The sequence below is a fragment of the Sarcophilus harrisii genome, chromosome 4 (genome assembly GCF_902635505.1).
Source record: "Sarcophilus harrisii chromosome 4, mSarHar1.11, whole genome shotgun sequence".
Lineage (NCBI taxonomy): Eukaryota > Metazoa > Chordata > Mammalia > Dasyuromorphia > Dasyuridae > Sarcophilus > Sarcophilus harrisii.
Window position 1 is genome coordinate 29,724,698 of NC_045429.1, and position 20,730 is coordinate 29,745,427.

Sequence of the window (20,730 nt, forward strand, 5' to 3'; positions counted from 1 at the left end):
AGTCTACAGGCCTTGCAGCAGCTTGGACATGGGGATGAGCGAGTGAGGAGGTCAGGATGACTCCTAGGTTGTAGGCCTGAGGGATGGGGAGGGGGGTGCTGCCCTCTATCACAACAAAGAAGGGAGGAGGAAAGCATGGGTCAGGGGGAAAGATAATGAGTTCAGTTCGGAGCATATTGAGTTTAAGATTTCTACTACACATCCATTTTGGGATGACTGAAAGGCAGTTGTGCGGACCCTGGAAGAAGAGGGACAAGAGCAAGAGACAGGGGATGCACAGAAGGGAGGGGAGACAAAATAATCTGATCAAGCCTCGTTTTAATGAGTGCAATAGTACAGATATATATAGCAATAGGAAAGGAAGCAGGATTGGGCAAACTCAGTATAGGGTGGGGGTCCTAGACAAAGGATTGGTCTTGGGATCATCTGAGGATGAGCTGATCATGTGTCTTTGGTCATGTAGGAAGCTCCAGGATGTGATTAGGAGATGCCTAGATATCTGCCTATTCAAGGTTAAGGCAGTCTTTGGAATGTGGCCTTATCACCTATATGGCCTTATCACCTGTAGATTAGTACCGGCTCCCCACACAATTGGAGATTGGGAGTGATTGGAGAGACTGGGGCAAGGAAAGGTAGATTTGAATTCAAGTAAATCCATATGAGATCACCACATGAAATATTATGGAGGAAAAAGAAAAGGGGGGGGGGAGGCAAGGAAAGAGAGGAAGAGTGTTCTGAAAACCTGGAGAGAAGAGAGTGTCACGGAGGAGAGAAGGACCAACATGTCAGAGGCGGCAGAGAAATCAAAGAGAATGAGGATAGAGAAAAGACACATGTCAGGTCATTGGTACCATTGGAGAGACCGGCTTCAGTCAAATGATCAGGTCAGGGGTGGGATTGGGAGGGGCTGGGAGAGGAGCAAGGAAGAGCCACCCCTTATGGACGCCTTTTCAAGGAGGTCAACTACAAAGTGCAGAAGAGACCTGGACCTCTGTCCCAGGTAGTCACCTGGGGTTGGCACAGTGGGGTTGGCAGAGAATGTCTGAAGTACTGGTAAGAACAGCACTCCCTGAGACAAGCAGGAAAGGGCATTTTGGGGGATCAGCTCAGCCTTCCAGTCCCATTCTTGTGGGTAATCCCACCTTATTGTATCCAATCAAAAAGCCAAATTATGATGTCGAACCCCCTGAAGTCAAATTTTCCCTATAAATCTGCCCATGGCCTATGCTATCGTAACTGAATCCCTGTTGGGGTTAGGCCAGCCTCCGCGTTCTACCTCTGGTGTCTTTCTCCCTCCACCCACACCTCATATAGCTATGGCTCACTCTTTTAGGGTGCTACCCTCCTTTGTGGATTGAGCTCACCAGTTAATGGCATTCTCCACCTTATGGAGTATTCGCCGGGAAACTTGAATTTCCCCTTGTTAGTTGTTAAAACCCACTCCTTGTGTCTAATTTATCTCATTTTTGACTGTAACCTCATCTCATAAATAATGGGACCTCCTGGCAAGAAGAAAGCCCTTGGGAATTTATCACATGACCGAACCCATCATTTGGTATAAAACTCCACATTTGTTGCCAGACCTCAACCTCATCACTAGTACAATAATTAGCAGGGATGAGCAAGTCAAGGTCAGGTTGTTGTGGGGATTTTTTCAAGATGAAAGAAACATGGACATGTTTGTGGGGCAGGAGGGAAGGTGTCAGTAGAGAAGGAGAGATTGAAAATAAGTGAGAGTTGGTATATGAAGATAATGGAATATATTATTCTATTTAAAAAAATGATGAATAAGCTAATTTTAGAATGGCCTGGAAAGATTTACGTGAACTGATGCTGAGGGAGACAAGCAGAACCAGGAACACATTGTGCACAATAACGGCAAGTGTGAGATAATCAACTCTGAAAGGCTGGCTTCTTCTCAGCCGGTCAGTGATCCAAAGCAATCCCACTGAACTTTGGACAGAAAATGCATCTGCAGCCAGAGAAAGAACTGAGCAGACTGAATGTAAATCAGCACATGCTGTGTTCGCTTTTTTCTGTTTTTTTTTTTTTTCCTCTCCTGTTAGTGACTTTCCTTCTAAGAATTGCCAGCTGGTGGGGCGGGTCCAGGAGGTAGCGAGGGGCTCAGCCTCTGAGGCAGCAGCTTGTGGCTTACGGGTGTTAAAGGTTTCTTGGGATGGCGAGGGGCCTGTCCTCTTGCTCCATCTCTTCTTGGGACGCAGCACTAACTCCAGGTGTCTCCCTTCTGCGGATCCACCCATGCGGTGCTGAGTGGGCTCGAACAGGTGATCCCACAGGAAAGTGAATATAAATGGCCAATTTCGCTGAAGGAGGGAGGCAGGGGGAGGCATACACTGCTGACCCCTGCTGGGATTACCAATAAAGAAAGGCTGTTGGGCACCCTAACATTGGTCTCGGTCTCCATTTCTATAGGGAAGATGGGTATGTATGGCCCTGGCCATTGGTAGCCTTGGAGAGGTAGGAGGTCACACTCTCCCTTGGTTTTTCCCTTTTGTTCTGATTTTTCTCTCCCAACGTGATTCATAAAGCAATGTGTGTTTAAAATAAATAGAAAAAAAAAGAAAAAAAAAAAAAAAGAAAGGAATTGAGAGTGGGGTTGACAGAGGAAATTGTGCAAGGGGAGAAAGGAGGGACCAGGATCACAAGGCAAAGGGGGTCAGCCTCGGTAAGGAGCAAGGCTATTTCATCACATCAGACATAACTGAAGGAGGACAGCTGGGCAGAAGGTATCCATGGTCCCTTCCAGCTTTAAGGCAAAAAAGGAACCCCCCCCCCTTTTATTCAGAGTCTACACTGTGCCCTTCCTCTCCTTCCTCCCTTCTCCACACAGCTGCCAAAGCCTCTTTCTCCTAAAAGGCTGCTCTGACCATATTCTCCTCTCAAGAGGTGCCGGTAATTCCTGGTTTCTAGGTTTAAACAGAGGCTTCTGGCTTTGACCCCTGAGCGTTATTTTTCACTTTAGTCTGGCCTAACTGGCTTCCTTGCTGTCCCTGGAGTTCTCCAACTGCCTGGAGGTTTAGCTAGGAGGACCCCTCCCCACTCTCCCTTTTTATCTCACTCCCACCCCTCAGTGAGCATTACTGAGCGAACCAGGCAAGCCTGGAGGCAAAGGCAGGGAAGGCAATAACCAACATTTATTAATTGCTTGCCATATGCCAGGCACTGTGAGCTTCTTGTCTTGTCCCTCATTCTTGAAGAGGATCAGGAGGTCAGGGAGGAGATGCCACGACGTGCAATTGAATCGGAGTTAAGAGAGGGAGGACTGCGCGAGGTCACCTGCCTCCCTTTCTCCTCCAGAGCCATCGGGATTGGTGGCCAGACAGATCTGTGGGCTGCAGGTGCCCCCGGGTGCAGTGGGAGCCCTTGGCCACACTTGGTAGCTTAGTAGCAATCAAGGCAAAGAATGGACTCTCTCTCCTAGTCAGAAATAAATAAACAAAGCTTGGAGGGACCAAATGATGAGATTGGGGTTCGGCCACGGGAAGACTGGCCATTGGCTTCGGCAAAAGGGAGGTTTATTTATGAGAAGTTTACAGACAAAATGAGGTTACAACGGGCACTAGGAACGGTGAGGATGAAGTGGACCCCGAGGCGCGGGGGCGGGATGGGAAGGGGGAGGCAGAACGCCAGGCGCACCGACCCCAAAGGGATTCGGCAAACACGGCGTGGGCCACGGGCAGATTTCTAGAGGGGGGGGGGGGGGGGGGGGGGGGGGGGGGGGGGGGGGGGGGGGGGGGGGGGGGGGGGGGGGGGGGGGGGGGGGGGAGACTGAGGGGCTGAGCTGATCCCCATCAGCTCCTTGCCTCAGGGAGTGATCTCAGCAGCGCTTCCGGCCTCCTCCGCCAACCTCACCTCGTGACCCAGAACCTCATCGAGGTCGCATTCGAACCCAGGTCTTCCCACTACCCAGCGGGCCGCCGGCTTCTTGCGGACTGTGCCCGGAGACGCTGGGAGAAGGCGCGAATGGAGGCGGCTCGGGACTGAGCGCGTTTGGGGGACGAGAACCGAAGCGGCCGGAGCCGGAGCAAGAGGTGCGGAGGGAGGTTCCAGCGAGAGGGCAGGTCTGGGGGACCGGAGGGGAGCGGGCGCAGCCCGGGGCCGGGGCCCGAGCGTCCGTCTGGGAGGAGACACGCCGCCCGTGGTGAGACAGGGCGAGGGTGCGGAGAACGTCAGGGAGGCCCCACCGAGGAAGCCCGATATCAGTGAGGGCAACTGCAGCGGCGACCGAGCTCATCTGCATACCCACAATGCACTGCGTCCAGGCTCTTCTCATCCGTCCGCCCGCAAGCGACTTCTCCGGCGTCCCAGGGCCAGGGTCCGTCCTGGGCTGGACCGTCGCGTGCGAGGTCCCGAGGCAGGACGGAGGGGCCCTTCTCGCCCTGGGAGGAAATGGTCGCCGTGAGTGTACCCGAGGTGAGGGTTCCAGGGCCGGGCAGGGACGGAAGCCATCAGCATACTCTGGTTTCTCTTCAGATCGTATAAATCTTTCGCCTTTTACTAAAGATTTCCGTGGAGAGGAACAGTTAAGAGTTTTTAACTAATTTTTTGAGGCCTCGTATTTGCGAGGCTCCCACTTTAAAGTCGAAACGGTAGCTGGCACTGCGAGCTTTTCTTAGCACTTCCCGCTTCGCCATTAGGTGGCGTGGAAGGTAGTGTTATGATTTAATCGCACCAAAACTATCAAAGCCTCCCACGGTTCTGAGAGCGTCGGCTCTTGTGTCTGAACAGTGTGGCGTGTGCTTAGTGGAAGGAGGACCCCAATGCATTATGGTGATGTGCTTTGTAGGGTCCTTTTCCTGTACTGAAACTGTTTTCGTGTAATCTCTCTACAGTGGTGTTACTGTTTTGTGTAACTTTTCTGTAGTACTTAGTCTCTTTGAAGTGATGCTCTAGTATAGTCTTGTAGTGATACTGTCATCTTTTTGTAGTTAACAATCTTTGCAGTGATACTCTGTAATCTTCCTGTAGCGTTACTGTCTTGTGTAAGCTCTGCAGTGATTGTGTAATCTTCTGTAGTGATGCTCTCTACATTGTAACCTTTTGTAGTGTTACCGTCTTGTGTAATCTCTGCAGTGATACTCTAGTGTAGTGATGCCGTCATCTTTTTGTGGTGATACTCTACATTGTAATCTTTCCGAGGAGTTACCGTCTTCTGTCATCTCTTTGCAGTGATCGGAAGTATACTTACTATTTTTGTAGTTACCGGCTTGTTCAATCGTTTTGTAGCGAGACGTCTTGTGTGATGTCTTCGCTTGCTGTGAACGTCCCCGTCCCGTCCCCCGTTCTCCCCCCCCCCCCTCCCCAGCTGAGGCACACTGGGGTTACGTGTCTCGCTTAGGCTCCAAAACGGGCATTAGGTGTCAGAAGCCAGATTTGGACTCGGGCGCAAACCCTCGGACTACCGGCCTGGCCCTCTGGCTGTCAGTGTGTGCTCTGGACGTTCGTATGTAGCTGCCCTGGGATAAGGGGGAGGCGCTGATTGGGACGGGTCCGATGGCTTTGCACCAATTTTGTTGGTAAAGCCGAAACTAACGCCGGCTCACGGAAGAACCTTCTGCTGACCTCGTCCGCTCCTCCGATGCCCGCGAACCCACGGACCGCACGGCACACACAAGTATTCCTAGCAGCTTTATTCGTAATCATGAAAAACCGGAAACCACCCACGTGCCCGATTGAGGAATGTCAGAATCGAGAGAGCTGTGAGCGTAAGAGAACATTGTTGTGCCAGACGAAATGACAGACACGGAAGACCTATACAAAGGTCACGGGGAAAGACTCGTGCAATTAATTAGGTAAAGCTGAGAACCCGGTAGCCGAAAAATAGCCGCATCTTGACGACATAGACAGGAGGGAGCTGGGGAAGAGGCCTATTCTCCTCAGAATGTCCTCAGCGACACAAACTGGATTTTATGGTTTGAGCGATGATATGGTTGGTGCCTTTAATTTATTTTTGGTTTCTTAGACGGTCACTGACATGATAAGAAAATTTGCTTTGAAAGAGAGAGAGGGCACGTTCCGGAAATGTTACAGATATAGGCACCGTAACACTTGCTGGGGAGAGGGTGAGTGAGGGAGAGAGGAGTCGAGGGTGGTGACTGGGAAGATGGTCCCTGCAAAGTAAGAGGGAGCGGTTGGGGAAGGATGAACGAGTTCAGCTTGGGCCGTGTTGAACTTGAGATGTCTACGGGAAATCCAGATGGAGACGTGTCTACAAGATAATTCAGGACCCGAATTCAGGAGAGGCAAGCGCTGCGCTTCTAGACGTGGGAGTCATCCGCGTAGAAATAAACGGAGCTAGACTGTATCTAGAGCTCGGGCTAGGGGACAGAACGCCGGGGTTCCGAATCCTGCCTTGGCCACCCGCTAGCTGTGTGACTTTGGACAACTCATCTGCATCTGGGGGGGCCACGGCGGGGGCAGGCGGGAGTAGGGATCAGAATCGGAAAGGAAGCAGGCAGTGAATTAAGGATCTGGCACTTAGAGATGGGGAGAAGGTTCGGCTCCAACAGTGGCCGTAGCCGCAGGCTGAGGTCTTTAATCCCGCCCACCTCCAGTCCTGGTCAGAGAGCCCGCAGAAGGTGCTGGAAGATAGTCCCGGTCGAGGTGTTCAAAGGTTGGCCGTGGGACACAGCGCGGAGGATGCCGGGGCTGTAACGCCCGCTGGCGCGGAGGAGACCGGCGGCTGTAGTTCAGAGCAAGGAGGGGGGGTCTCTAGAGGCCTGGGGGGGCCCACCCGGTCTAACTGGGTCACTTGGACTGCTGCTCCAGGTAGCGGTGGTGCTCGCGGGGCGTGGTCCCCTTTCGGCGGCGCCCCTGGATGCCCCGCGTCCCTTCTCCCCGGCGCAGGGCGTGGCACTTCCAGGCCTCGGCAATTTGCTCTACCTGGGGGGGAGGGGCGCGGACTTGTCACCGTAAAAAACGTTTCTGAGGGAAGGGGCTTCAGAGGTGCCAGGAGGTTGGGGGCGGGGCTCCTTGGGGACAGCACACTGAGGACTGTGGGGACTTCTTGTTGTGGGAGCTGGGGGGGGGAGGGGTCGGGACGCCGCACGCTCGGGGCTCCCTATAAAAAACGGAGATTCCGCGTGGGGACGCACAGTAGGGCATGCGGGGGAGATGCACCGTAAGGACGGGGGGGGGCGCACGGTTGGGTTTGTCGGGGTGGAGAGGCGGGGTCTGGCAGCCTGCGGGTGGCTCCCTACCGGGATGAAAGGCTCGACCCGGTTTTGCTCCTCCAGCGAGCTCAGCTCCGAGGGGGACAGCAGAGGCAGCCGCAGCTCCCGCACCACGGCCTGGGCCACCTGCTCCATGGGCTGCTCCAGCACCGCCTGAAACAGAGCCCCGCCCCCGCCCAGGCCTCGCACCTCCTCTAGCCTCGGCCCGGCCCTCCCCGGCTCTTCCGCCCCGAGGTTCGGCCCTGGCCCCCCTTCCTCCCCCGAGGCCGGCCCTTCTCCGGGATCAGCCGGTTCCCTCCCCTCGGGGAACCTAAGGCAGCCGGGGCACGCCAGCGGCCCAGGCCCGGGGCTCACCGAGCTGACCCGCGCCCAGTGGCGGGTGGCGGCAATGAGCTCGACCTCGTCCACTGTCAGGCGGTCACTGTGGAGCACGGGGAGCAGGGCGGCCGAGGAAAGCTCGTGGAAGGCCGGGGTCCTCAGGACGTCCTGCCGAGGCAGCCCAGGGTCAGGCCCGCGCCGCCCCCGGGCCCTCCCCGCGCTCCCCCCTCCCCCAGGGGTGGGCAGCCCGGGCAGTACCTGGGCATGGCCGTCGATGAAATGAAGGCACCTCTCCCGCAACCGCCGCAAGCCAAAGGTCACCGCCACCTGTCCGGGGCACACACAGACAGGGGAGGCTCAGGCCAGGTCTGCCCGGCCCCTGGGAGCCCAGGCGGCCAGAGGAGCCTCTCCTAGGACTCTGGGGAAGGCCGGAGTTCAGATTTGCTCTCGAATCCTGAGCAAGTCACTTTACTTCTCCCTCCTCTCCCCCTTTAAAATGAGGCTCCCGGTAGCACCCCCTTGTCCTGTGCTCAAGAAATGTTCGTTTCCCTCCTGTGAAATGGGAGAGAATGGAAGTCTGTCCCAGCAGGATGAATGGGGGGAAAAGAGATTTAGAGCAAGAGAGGCCTTCTAGGAGCCAGCAGATCCAAGTCCCTCGTCTTCCCGAGGAGGAGACTCTGGTCCATCCATAGATGCTTTCATTTCAAAGCCATTCTAAAGGCTTCCGGGAGAGCTGAGAACCAGGCCTAGCCCGGTCAGGGGTGGGGACCCAGAGGGGAGGAGCATCAGAGCAGCAGGGAGGCCGGATTTATTCACAATCTCCGGAGCTGTGGCTGTGGCTCTGTGGCTTTCTGGTTTACAATGTGTTTTCTTTGAAAAGGGGAGAGGGGAAAGGGGAACGATCCTTATCTAGATCCTGCCCATGACACAGATGGATCAAGGACAAACTGAGGCCCCTCTCCAAACCGGGGGAGGGATGGAGAGGCAAGGCCTGTGTTTGATACATTTTACAAAGAGAGAAAATGGGGGAGGGGGCAGCAGGCTTCAGCCACAGCCCACAACCACTTGTTTATCACAACAGGAAGCTGGGAGAAGTGATCAGGAAGGTTACAGCTATTCTTAGCCCTGGGGCCCGAGTGGCCCACCCTCATCTGGGGCTTCTGGGGTTCTCTGCCTGGGGCTGCCAGCCTGGGTCAACAGTGGCAAGGGCCAGGCCCTAGAACCCTCACAGGAAATGCCCATCCTCCCAACAGCCAGGTGGGACAAGACCAGCCTCATAGGCACCTTGATTCACTACCATGTGCCCCCCCCCCCCCACACACACACACACTGTGTCACACAACTGCACCCTCTGAGGGACCATTCAGTTTTTCACTGAGCAAAGGCTCAGCCTGTGCCAGACCTTCCACAAAGTTCCCAGTAGAATTCACAAAAGGGAAAGCCCTCCCCCATGAGGGATCCCAGAAAAGGGGGAACAGGAGTCACCTCGGGCTCTTTTCTCAGGGGGCTTCCAGTCTGAGAGACAGATGAAAAAACCACCATATGCACTGGGGTCAAGGAGGGTCAGAGCTCTGGAGCCACGCTTTGAAGGATGGGAAATTGCCGCAGGTCCAAAAAGCTAAGGGCACTCAAATGAGCTCCCAGAAATCCACCATCCTGACACTGGCAACAGCCCCACACGGCCACTGGGGGCCCTCCCACTCCCTGCTGCGGCTGTGCCCATCACTTCAGACCACTCCCCGCGATCCCATTCATTCTGCTGCTCCCCACGTGGCTGGGGCTGGGTGAGGATGGGTTGGGGGGGGATCGGAGGATCCAGACTCACCTGTAGGGCCTCGCAGACTAGCTCCACGTCCAGGTTATGTACCACAAATTCCACACACAGCTGGGGTGGAGACGGGCAGGGGTGGAGACGGGCAGGGGTTTGGAAAGAGGGGAAAAAAGACAAACTCTTTAGCCCCCCTCAACATGGTAAGCCCCAGGAAAGGGGCTTTAGCCCCCCTCTGGGGGGGGAAGATGACTGCAGATCTCTCCTAACCTCTGCTGGCCCCCCAAAAAGGACCTGAAGATACCACCACTTGGATCCAAATTCTGGTCCTTAGGTGACCCTGGTCAATCCCTGCCCTATCTAAGGGTCCTTTCCCACCCGAGTCCTGTGCCCCACTCTTCCAGACCATGTTACTTGGGCCCAGTTGTAGAGGGGACATTCTCTACCCATCCTGGGGTCCCTAAAAGCCCCTCTGTGGGGTGAATGGGGTAAGTGGGGCTCTGAGGCAGGGGCTGAAGAGCTGGGGACTGGCCACGCCTGGTGCAGTCAGCTCTCCCTTGGGCCAATAGGAGACTGTTAGTCCCTGCTGGGGATCTAGGGCCCGAATGGCCCGGGAGGATCCAGTGGGACTGCCCCAAGAAAGGTTCCTGAAAATTGAGGCTCTTGGGTCCCGAGGCTTTCACAAATTTGCCTTCAGGCTGAAGGAAAATCATTTGGGTGGCTCGGCCTTTTAGGGAAAAGGATGGCCTGGGCAAAGACATGGGGGTAGAATTTATTCAGAGACAGTAAACTGACCAGGGCTTCTGGATCTGGGGGCCCCTGAGGACCAATGTCAGTGGCTCCTCGAGGCTCCCCAGAGGCTTAAGTTGCGGCTGCTGCATTTAGTAGGTTTCCTGACCTCATGGCAATCTCTGATCATTGGGTATGGCGCCCATCAGTGCCAGCCATCCGGCCTTGGACTGTGGGGGGTGTTCTGGTTCTAAGGGCTGGGGCTGCCAACCTGAGGGCAGTAGGGAGCCACTGGCACTTATTAAGAAGGGGAGTTATCCAGGCCAGCCCAGGGTGGAGATCACTTGAGCGACTGTGTGGAGAATGGACTGGAAAAGGATGGGGAGAGCAGTAGTGTTGGCAGGGGGGATGAGGGAGGGTCTGGGCCCTGGGAAAGTGGTAGAGGGAGGAGTTCTGGGTCAGTTTCAGATGCGAGGGGTCAGACAGGGCAGACAAAGGCTTGGAGGGAAGGGCTTGCTCCATGTCCACCCTAAATCAGGGGCAGTCAGGAGGACAGGCCCAGTCCACTTTGCCTCTCCCTGGGGCGTGACCCTGGGTCTGGGGCAGAGGCACAACTAAGACATGTGGGCTTCCCTAGGAGTCCCAGGGTAGGTGTGCCAGGGACAGAGGGCAGAGAGGGTGCCCGGACCCTGCTCCGTCTCCTTAACCCCTCACCCAAGGTCCAACCTGTCCCATCCTGGAGATTCCAAGACAGACAAACACAACTTGGGAGGGGTTCCGAAAGCATTGATTCCAAGCCTCTCATTCTACAGAGGGGGAAACTGAGGCCAGAAGGAGGGATAACCCACCCAGGGTCCCACAAAGGTCTACCTGTAGGCCTCCCCCACCAGGCCCCTCTCTCTCCCCTCTCCAGCCTGGCCAGGGCTCGAGGTTGCCCCAGGGGGCCCTTCTTCCCTCCCCATCCCCCCTACCTCCCGAAGCTCAGACAGCCCATATTCCAGAGATGAAATCAGCACTTCCAGGACCTGTCAGGGAGGTGAGGGGGGCTGAGGTCAGAGGAGGCAGGAGCCAGAAGGGACGGCTCAGGGAGGGCCCGGGTCTCCTCCCACGCCTGCCGTTCCCCTCCACCTACTGTGCGCCTGTCCAGGGTGATGCTGTTGGTGTAGAGGAATTCCAGCACGGTCAGGAAGGCCTCGGGGGGCACGTCGGCCAGGACCACGGGCTCCTGCGGGGCGCCCCCTCCGGGGCCCTCGGCATTCAGGAGCTGGCGGAAGTAGTCGCAACGGGAGGTCAGGAGGCAGCGGTGGGCGAGCACTTCCCTCCGGTCTTGGCCCACCAAGAACCGGACATCACTGGCGGGGACAGGGAGAAATGGGAGTCAGATTGGAGGCACAGGGGACCCCCCATCCCCATCATCCAGGGCTCAGCCCCCCAGGCTTGGCCGAGCAGCCCTGGGCAGCGAGCCTGTTTCAACCAGGAGTTCTCGGAGGCTCAGGAGTGCCGGGCAGTGTGGGCAGGGGCATCGGGGCCTGTAGGGGGTAGAGGCCAGCCTCCCCCGGCCTGGAGCTGCCTCCTGGAGGTGACTCAGGCCCCTCCCCAGGCACCTTTGCAAGGCAGGATGGAGGGAGGTGCCCGTGGGGGCAGGGGATCCTGGAACGGTGAAGGCAAGAGCGGCCCACGGCTTCCCTGGGCTGCTAACTCAGCGTTTCCTCGCTGCTTCCTCTGCCTCAGGGAGGCCCTTCCACCCCCTCTTAGCCAGTGAGGAAGCTTGGCTGAAGCTCTTGTTTAGGTGGAGAAAGGGGGGGTATTAGGCCCAGGGCCCTCCAGGCATCTGCCAGGCCCTCCCCCAGACCGGGCCGGCCCTCGGTGCTAGGGCTGGAACCCAGATCTCGGGGATCCAGGCTGTGACTTTGGGCAAACCCCTCGCCCTCTCGGGCAGCTGGGAAGGAGGGACTAGCTGGGACTGGAGCCCAGGACAGCGTCCTTGGGTGCCAGGGTCCCACTGAGACGGCTGCCCCTTTCACAGGTCGCTGCTGCCGGAGCCAGGGGCCTGGGTCGAAGGTGGGAAGGAAGTGCTGATGAGCTGGGGAAAAGTTTGCCAGCCACAGGTTTCCACCAGAGACCTAGCTAGGCTACGCCCACTCTCCTGACGTACTCTGCAAGACGGGAAGAATTTCTAGTACAAAAGGTTCCAGGCAGAGTCATTTGGAAGCGGGTGCTGACGGAGCTGCAGCCCCTGCGGGGGGTGAGGGCCCCCTCCATCCTCCACCCCCTACCAGGCAGGGAGTTCCCTCTCCTGTAATGCCTGGGAGGCCCAAGTGTGGAGGCGGCTTCTTTAGGCCTCAGCTGCCTCAGTGGGCCGCTCCTCCCATGCGGCTGGTGCCCTGGGCCCCGACCCACCTCCAAGAACCCAGACCTCAACTCTGTGTGGGATCTAAAGATGTGATAAATGTCCCGGGATCTGAGCCACTGATTAAAATGTTAAACAGAACAATTTTTAGATGACTAAGTTAAAGCCATTTCTAGTTATATGAAAACATGCTCCAACTCACTACTGATCAGAGAAATGCAAATTAAGACAACTCTGAGCTACCACTACATACCTGTCACCTTGGCTAAGATGACAGGAAAAGGTAATGATGAACATTGGAGAGGATGTGGGAAAACTGGGACACTGATGCATTGTTGGTGGAGTTGTGAACGGATCCAGCCATTCTGCAGAGCAATTTGGAAGCTTAAAAGTCTATAAAACTGTGCATACCCTTTGACCCAGCAGGGTCATTACTTCCTCTGTATCCCAAGGAAATTGTAAGGGAGGGAAAAGGACCCCCCATGCGCAAAAATATTTGTGGCCGCCAAGAATTGGAAAACGAGGGGATGGCCATCAATTGGGGAGTGGGGGAACAATCTCGTGGTACAAGAAGGTAATGGAATATTATTGTTCTATAAAAATGATGATAAACTGATTATAGAAAGGCCTGGAAACATTTAAATGAACTGATGCTGAGGGAAACCAGCAGAAGCAGGATGTTCTGTTTGTACACGACTGTACACAATAACATTGTGCCCAATAAGAGCAAGAGTGTGCGATGATCAGCTATGAGAGACTTGCCGCTTCTCACTGGCTCAGTGATCCAAGGCAAAACCAACAGACTTTGGATGGAAAGTGCATCAGCAGCCAGAGAAAGAACTAAGAAGACTGAATGTAAATCCATACACGCTACGTTCACTTCCTTTTTCTGTTTTTTCCCCTCTCCCATGGTTTTTCCCTTTTGCTCTGATTCCCCCCCCCCCCAACATGATTCATAAAGCAAAGTGTATTAAAAACAAAATTACAATTAAAAAAAAAAGAAATGTTAACCAGAGACAGCTAAGGGCAGCCAGCCCTGGAATCGGGAGGAACTGAATTCAGATCTCACCTCAGATACTTATCAGACCGGGGTAAATCATTTAATTCTGGCTACCAAAAGAAATGTTTAAAAAGTTCAGGGCTCAGCACAGGCCCCCGGGGCCTCCACTAGAGACCAGCTGCCAAGCTCATTAATGGCTGGCCTGTCTCCTTGGGGTACATGAGGAACTCCCTCTTCTCACCTTCTGACCCTGCACCCCCTCAGCAAATTATCCACAAATCAAGAAAGGAAAGACTAGTCTGTCATTCCCCGGGCCGAGGTTTCGGGGTCCAAGGAGAAGGGCAGCAGGACTGCTGGCCTGCCCAAGCAATGCCCTCTGCGAGGGAGGCAGCTGACCCTTCACTGCTTTTCCCAAGACATCTTCCTGACTAGGAACGGATGAGCCTGGTGACTCCCAGGACAAAGCAGCCTTTGAGAGGTGGCTCCCCAGCTCCCCTGTCCCACAGATCTCTGGGGCTGGGAGCCCAGCTAGTGAGGGTGGCAGGAGACCCATAAGGAGCCTAGTTGCCAACCCTCCAAAGGAGGGGAAGGCATCGAAGGCCCCATCTGTGTGGGGCAGAAGGAGAAAAGGGGAAAGTCACTAAATCTGACCTTACTCCCCACAAGGTCAGCAGGGTCTCTGACCCCCCAATACACACACACACACACACAGGCAGCCCATCTGGACCGCAGGCAGAGGCGAGCAGGAAGGGCTGGAAAGGAGGCAGACTTTGCTAAGGAGAAGCCGGGTCTGAGCAAAGGCCTAAAATCACACAGGTTCTTAATGAGCGGTGCAGCTAAGGGGGCACCCAAGGCCCTTGATCCCCAATCCTGTGCCATTCTTGCTACCACTGGGGGGAGAGGAAAGGCCCAGACTGCCCCAGATAGACCAGAGGCTGCCTGGCCCTGTGGAGCTTTCCCTCTCGGCAAGGATGCCGGGAACTCCTCCAGCCTCTTTTGTGGCAGTCAGAGCATGGGTCGGGGCATGGAGGCTGACTTCGGGCAGCGCCCATCCTGGGGTGGAAGAGCAGACACTCGAGAGAGCCAAGCTGACCCCCCCCCCCCATCCTGGCACTTGTTTGGACTGGGCTGTGCAGGGCAAGGACACTGGGCCAGTAACTTTGCTCGGGGGACTACCCAGTTGGGCTCCAGCCAGGAAAACCAACCAAGACCTGGGAGGCAGCTGGGGACAAGCACCAGGGGGAGAGTGAGGGAAGCAACCTGCTGGTCCTGCCCTGCCCTGCCCTGCCCTCCTCCTGATGCTGGTCCTTTCACAGCCCCACCCACACTGATTACCACCCTCCCTGGGCTCCTGCCTTCAGTATCTGAGGCACCCATGGGGTCCCAGCTCGAGGAAGGCTCAGCGGCCATGTGATCCAATTCTTAGCTGACCAACAGTCCCTATAGCTGCGGCCTCCCATCTCTGTTCGGAGATCTCCAGTGCTCCAGCAGCCCTTTTATCTGGGACAGCTCTCATGGGGAGGAGGTTCTCCTAGAAATGGGCCCTAATGTTCCCCTCCCTGCCATGCTGCTCGATTCTGATCTTAGGGACCCAACAGAACAGGTCTGGCCTTTCTACTTCTCCACGTCTTTCCCTTGAGTCTCTTCTCCAGCCTAAAAACATTATTCCTCCAATGGATTCTCCTAACGAGAACCTGGACAAACTGCCCCTCATCAACATCCTTCCGGGGATGCCCAGGACTGACCACAGCACTGTAGAGATCATCTGGCCCAGCCAGAGCTCAGGGGAACCATGGCTTCCCTGCTTCATTATCCTGCTCACCCGCCGGGCCAGAGCCTGGGTCCCCTGAGTCTCCAGATCCTTAGCCTCCCCAAGCCTGTGTTTATGATTATTTCTCAGACTAAGAATGAGCCCGTTGTGCTGGGTGCAGCGCTGGGCACATGAGAGAAGGCAGAGTAGGACAATGAGTCCAGAATGTCACAGCTGGAAGAGGGTGTCTATAGCTGGAGCCCCTCATGGTACAAGCAAGGAACCAGAGGTACGGAGGTGATTCTGTCCAGGATCAAGCAGGCTTCCCTCCTCCACGCTGCACCGTTCTATTGGCCATGAAGCTCAGTTAGACTCCGTGCTCCTTGAGGGCAGGCCATGGCGCTCTTCCTCTCCTCATGTTTCCTCCCAGCACAGGTGGAAGGACCCAGACATCAGCCAGCCTTGTCCTCTCATCCCCTCCTGTTCCTCGGCTACATCACCAGGCTGCCTTTTCCCAGGCTCCCACCTTGGTCGATAGCTCAATCCTCCAACCCCATTAGCTGATCAGGAAGCTTTCTAGGTGCAGGACACCCCTAGACGTCCCCTGTCTTGCACCACTTCTGAGAGAAGCGTGGGCAGGATCCCCGTTGGCCGGAGCAGGCGAGATCCCCTTCCCATCCCAAACTCCAGCTGGACAGCCACACACAGGGGCAGGATCAGTCTGCCTCCAAAATGGGTGTGCCATCGGGTGCCCTGGTTAGGTTGCCGAGCTGGTTGGAGGAGGAAAAGCTGAGCTTCTGCAGGCCAGACTCAAGGACAAGGGTCAAGAGGGGCCTTCTGAAAATACCCAGGATCACCCTCCATCCCACAGGGAACCGGGAAGATCATGGAGTCTGTAAGCTTTGGAAGCTGCCCCAGGCTTAGGGAAGGAGTATTAATGAACAGCAATAAGACAGCAAAGGGGGCACGTTCCCCCTTTCAGATAGCTGAAATGACCAGGGTTTGGGGTGGCTAGTTCCGCCCCCCAAATCTCTGCCTTCTGCCCAGTGGCCGGCCAGGCCGGAGCTAGGCCAGGGAGAGGCAGCGCGCTCCTGCTCCTGGCTCCTGCGCGGTCTCAGCAGTGGGCCCCTAGTTCAGCAGGACGCCCTCATCTCCATCCAGCCCCGGGCTCATTCTCTTCCTCCCACAAACCTCCTCCATCCTCTGAGTCACCGAGACTGAAATCTGAGTCACTTGCCTCCAATCTCCAGTCCTGTATCTGATCCTTCCTCATCTGCCGCCACTCTGGTCTTACTTCAGCACTAACTGCATGACATCACATCTTCCTCGCCAACCTCCTTAGCGTGGCATTCAAGACCCTCTCCACTAAGCTCCCCTTGGCCCGAGCGTGTCCGAGGTCCTCTCCCCCTAGCCTGGATCTGCCTTTCCTTCTATAGCTGCCCCTTTCTCTAAGGCTCAGTTGGAGGCCCCCACCCGCTGACAAGCTTTCCATGCCCTTCCTCCCCAGCTCTTGAGAGCTCTTCCTCTTCCCCTCCTTCCTCCCAAAGACTGTCCCAATTATTTGTCACTCAGCACTGCCTGGACTCATACCCAGGTGCCTCTGTCAAAGGTGGAGAGATTCCCATTGCGTCTGACCCTGACTAGTGCCCCAAGTCTTGTAGAATCAAAATAGTGGAACCAGAGAGCTAGAGAAGACCTTGGAGGTGATTTAGACCAAGCTATGACTGAACAGGATCCCCAGCAAGTTCTTCCAGAATACCTCCAGTAAGGGAGTCACTACTTCTTCAGTCAGTATTTTCTCCAAAAAAATTCTCCCAAAAAAAAAAAAAAAAAGTTTGATAGAAGACTGGAGAGAGCCCTGGGCCCCAGCTCTGCTGCTTAACTGTTTGTGACACCATGGCCACCCATGCCATTTGTGGGCCTTAGTTTTCCCATCTGTACATGAAGTACCCATTTGGGGAGATATCCAAGGGTCCTTCTTGCTAACTGGAGTCTGAAGACCCAAGCGGGACTCGTGTCTGCTATTTTCTATGGAGACTTTTCTCTGGCCTGTACGATGGGAAGCGTAACGCTTTCCCTAGCAGTGCTGGGGTCAAGTGCTTTGGCAAGCCTAGCTTCTCTGGGAAGCAGAGCTGAGGAGGAGACTCCCTGGCCACTGCCAGGGCAGAAATGCCAGGGAGAATGAGAGGCCAGACCACACCCTGCCATCATGGAAGGCCTTAGCTTCACTTTGGGCCCCAGGGACACCCTGAGAGCTGGACAGCTCCTCCACTCGGCTCTGGGCTCTTCCCTAGCCCTCAGCTGCCTGCCGGCCTCTTGGCTCTGGTGGGCTGACTGCTGTCCACCGGCCTCACTGTGTTCCATGCCCTGTGTGCCCACCCCTCTGGCTGCTCTGGAGAACTTGAAGCTGGGACGAGACAAGAGCCCTGCGCAGCCCAGAGATGGGATCTGAACCCAGCTCTCTGCCTCTGAAACGTAGACTCTTTCCCTTATGCCATCCATGGAAGCCCTAGACATGGCCCTGCTGCCCCTGACTAGTGCTCAGACAGTCTGAGAAGGCCAGTTGGATTGCCTGAAGGGAAGAGAGGGCATGTTTAGAGGGCAGAGCTACCCTTTAGGCTGAAGAGTGATGGAACTCAGGGGACCCATTTGAAGTGAGTTCCCTTCCCTCATCTCACCCCTCCTGCATTACTTCAAGCAAGTCCCTTCCTTGCTCTGGCCTCAGTTTCTTGCTCTGTAAAATGGGGAGATTGGACTTCTAAGGAGCCTTCCAGATTCAAATTAAGATGCCAGGAGTTGGAGCTTGGATTGCCTTGAGAGGCCAAGTTTCCAAGAATAAAGTGGAGAGAGTCCTTATCTGGGCCCAGGGCCAACCCCTCCCAGGGACTTGAATTGGCTCTGGGTGATTCCCTTTTTTAAGGGATCTGATAAGCCAGAAAGTGCCTCCTTAAGGACTTAGATGAGCAGGCGTGGAGGGCTGGGGGAAGGAGCTGGCCATGTTGGGGGGGGGGGGGGGGGGGGGGGGGGAACCCATCCCCGGTTCTTGTCCAGGGTTAGAAAAATGGGCCATTTAGGGTAAGGCCTCCGAGGGCAGAGCCAGGAGTTATGAGAGGGGAGAGGGAGGGAGAAGGGAGGAGGCTGGGAAATGCAGGCACGGAGCTGTCCAGAAGAGGAAGTGGGTACCACAAAAGGCAGTGAGCTCCCCGATTAAGGGTCTCTCAAGTACAGGCAGTCCGGCCTCTTGTCGGGAGGGTTTGGGGGTCGGGGCTAGTCAAGGGCAGGATGGGGACTCGGGGAAATCCCGGCCCGGCTGAGAGGGCGTTCCCCTGGCCCAGCCGGGGCCCAGCGCCGCGGGCGGAGGGGCGGGCACACCTGCGCTCACACAGCCGGTCACGCGAGCTCTGGCTCACACGGCGTGACACCCGCGTGCCTCACCGACCCCTCGCCCCCGGGCACCCCGGAGCCCCCAGCTCTCGGCCCTGCCCGCCCGCGCTCCCGCCGGCGCGCCCCGGGGCCCGTTCAGCCCCGAGCCCGCGCTCCCTCCGCCTCACACCTGGCCGCCCCGCCCCCACCCCGGAGCTCACCTGAAGCGCCCACAGTTGAGCAGCCCCCGCAGGGCGGCCCTGAAGGTGGCTGGGTCTCCTTGCATCGAGTGGGACGCGATCTGGGCCGGAGTTCCTCCCGACGGCCCTCCCGGGGACCCCCCCGGGGGTCCCATGTTCCAGGTGGAGGCTGTGGGGAGCGGGCTCGAGGGGCCGGCGGCCGAGCCGGCAGCCGAGCCGGAGGCCGAGCCCGAACAAGAAGTTCGCAACCTGCCGCGGGCCCGAGACCTGAAGCCTTCCGGGCGTGAGCGGTTGCGGACGCGGGCCGGGTCCAGGCAAACGCTGCTGCCGCCGCCGCCGCCGCCGCCGCCGCCGCCGCCGCGGGGGGTCCCGGCCCCAGACAGCCCCGGCCGGGCCCCCCCCAAGCTCCCAGCCCCTAGGCATGGAATCCCCCGGTTGGCGTCACTTCCGGTCACTAAGGTCCGGGTCAGCCCCTCCTGGGCACTGCGCCCAGCGTTCCGGGAGCCTCCTTCCAGGCGTGCTCCTCCCCTGGGCAGCGCCGCAACCTCCGTATGGCTGAGCTTCTCGGGCCCCGACGGGGCAGCCTGACCCATGTGCCGCCCGGCCCGGCGCCGCCGCCCAGGACCCCAGGCGGGCCGGGCTCAGCAGCCTCGGACAGGTTCCCCCGGGACCCCGGCCTGGCCAGGCAGGGGCAGCAGCCCAGGCCCCTGCGCCCCCGGAGCTCCCCTTACCCCGGGCTGGGCTCGGGGCAGAAGCCCTGAGGTCACAGTGGGGGGAGGGCTTGGCATCTCTTTTCCCGGCTGCCTCCGGCCCCCGCCCCAGGATTGACTCAATCCAATCAATGGGTGACCCCTTGGGGCTGGGCTCAGGTGGCAGCCCCTCTCTGCTTCCCGAGTCATCCCTGACACAAAGCTTAGTTCTCCTGGAATGAGGAAGGGGGAGGGAGGGAGGGAGACATGGAGGAAGGGGAGGGCACATAGCCCTCCAGAATCCCAAGGGGCACAGTAATGGGACATGGGAACCTCAGGGCTTGGGCTCACATCGTGTCTTTACCCCTTTAGTATCATTGCAAAGAACGCCCCAAATGGGGTCCCTTAGAATTAGACACCATTGAAAAGGACTTAACTTCTCTCAATGCTTCCAAAATGAGAAAAGTCAGTCCTGAGACTCTCCCCCCTCCCTCCCATTTCTGTAGCAAATTTTTCTATTTTACAGATGGGACAACTGAGGAAGCCCAGAAAGGAGGGCATGAGTTTCACCAAAGTCATCCATGTAGTCGGTGCTGTGCAGTCTACACCCACCCCATGCCTCTCTGTTCCTAGTTCCACTTCTGCTTCCCAGGTCTGTCAGGGAATCCCCTGCAAGGGGAATGTCTGGTGGGGAAAACCCTAATGGGGGCTTAGGACAGCCTGCTCCAGCCTTACTCCATCACTCTCTCAGCCTTATCTTAGCCCATTCCCAGACAGGGGAGAGACTAGTGGTGCCCCAAGATCACTGTTAGATCCCTGGCCCTGACCTCTGACCTGAGTGAGTCACTCAGCAGCCCTCCTTATCCTCGGGACTCTCCCCAGGATGTGATGAGAGGGAGCTCAAGCTGCCTGAACAGAAGTCCCCCTCCTGCTATTTCCCAGAGGGGGTTTTCCCGGCCAAAACAAATTCAACTCTCTTTCCCACAACTCCTTTTGCTTTCAATAGGGTGTGAGGTGACCCTGCCTGAATTATAGACTTGCCAGGGTCACCCCACTAGTTAATGGCAGAGCAAGCACTAGGTAAGAGCCCAGTGGCATCTGCCTCCAATATCAGTGTCTAATTTGCTACCAAAGGATCAGAGAAGTCCAGGACCTCCAGAAGGAAGGGATCCCAGAGGCATCTGAGGACTTTATCCAAGAATCCCCTCTACCACATACCCGACTTGCCTTTCCTTGAAAATTTTCAAGGGGTCTCAACACTTCAGGAGCCAGCCCCATACACCCCATCCTGGCTGCTACTTTATATATGCTTTATACCTTCCCTCTCTAGGGCTTGGTAACACAGAGCTCAGGTGGTCAGGCCCAACCTG

The 20,730-nt window shown here is 56.7% G+C and overlaps 1 protein-coding gene and 1 non-coding gene across 3 annotated transcripts; one reads left to right on the forward strand and one right to left on the reverse strand.

The window, feature by feature from the left end:
• The first annotated feature begins 4,474 nt into the window (after window positions 1-4,474).
• Window positions 4,475-4,590, forward strand: LOC111720325. Its single transcript, XR_002770044.1, has one exon. It is a non-coding gene; the product is annotated as a U5 spliceosomal RNA (small nuclear RNA).
• A 1,046-nt stretch (window positions 4,591-5,636) lies between these two features.
• On the reverse strand, window positions 5,637-19,376 carry BTBD19 (BTB domain containing 19). Of its 2 annotated transcripts, XM_031969233.1 has the most exons (8): window positions 18,693-19,376; window positions 11,141-11,360; window positions 10,980-11,033; window positions 9,337-9,396; window positions 7,770-7,838; window positions 7,548-7,679; window positions 7,221-7,346; window positions 5,637-6,903 (listed from the first exon to the last, which is right to left on the reverse strand). In XM_031969233.1, the coding sequence occupies exons 1-8, from the start codon at window positions 19,262-19,264 to the stop codon at window positions 6,769-6,771; spliced, it is 1,368 nt and encodes a 455-aa protein (XP_031825093.1). In that variant the 5' UTR covers window positions 19,265-19,376; the 3' UTR covers window positions 5,637-6,768. The 2 variants fall into 2 exon arrangements, with proteins under 2 accessions (XP_031825093.1, XP_031825094.1); XM_031969234.1 differs by lacking the exon at window positions 10,980-11,033.
• Window positions 19,377-20,730: the final 1,354 nt, after the last annotated feature.

Excerpts from the sequence above, each read along its gene's own strand:
- BTBD19 (XM_031969233.1), bottom strand. The coding sequence starts at position 19,264 with ATGGGTCAGGCTGCCCCGTCGGGGCCCGAGAAGCTCAGCCATACGGAG. Across the intron at positions 9,397-10,979 it reads GGCTGTCTGAGCTTCGGGAG|CTGTGTGTGGAATTTGTGGT; the intron begins GTAGGGGGGATG and ends TCTCCACCCCAG. Across the intron at positions 7,680-7,769 it reads TCATCGACGGCCATGCCCAG|GACGTCCTGAGGACCCCGGC; the intron begins GTACTGCCCGGG and ends CTGCCTCGGCAG.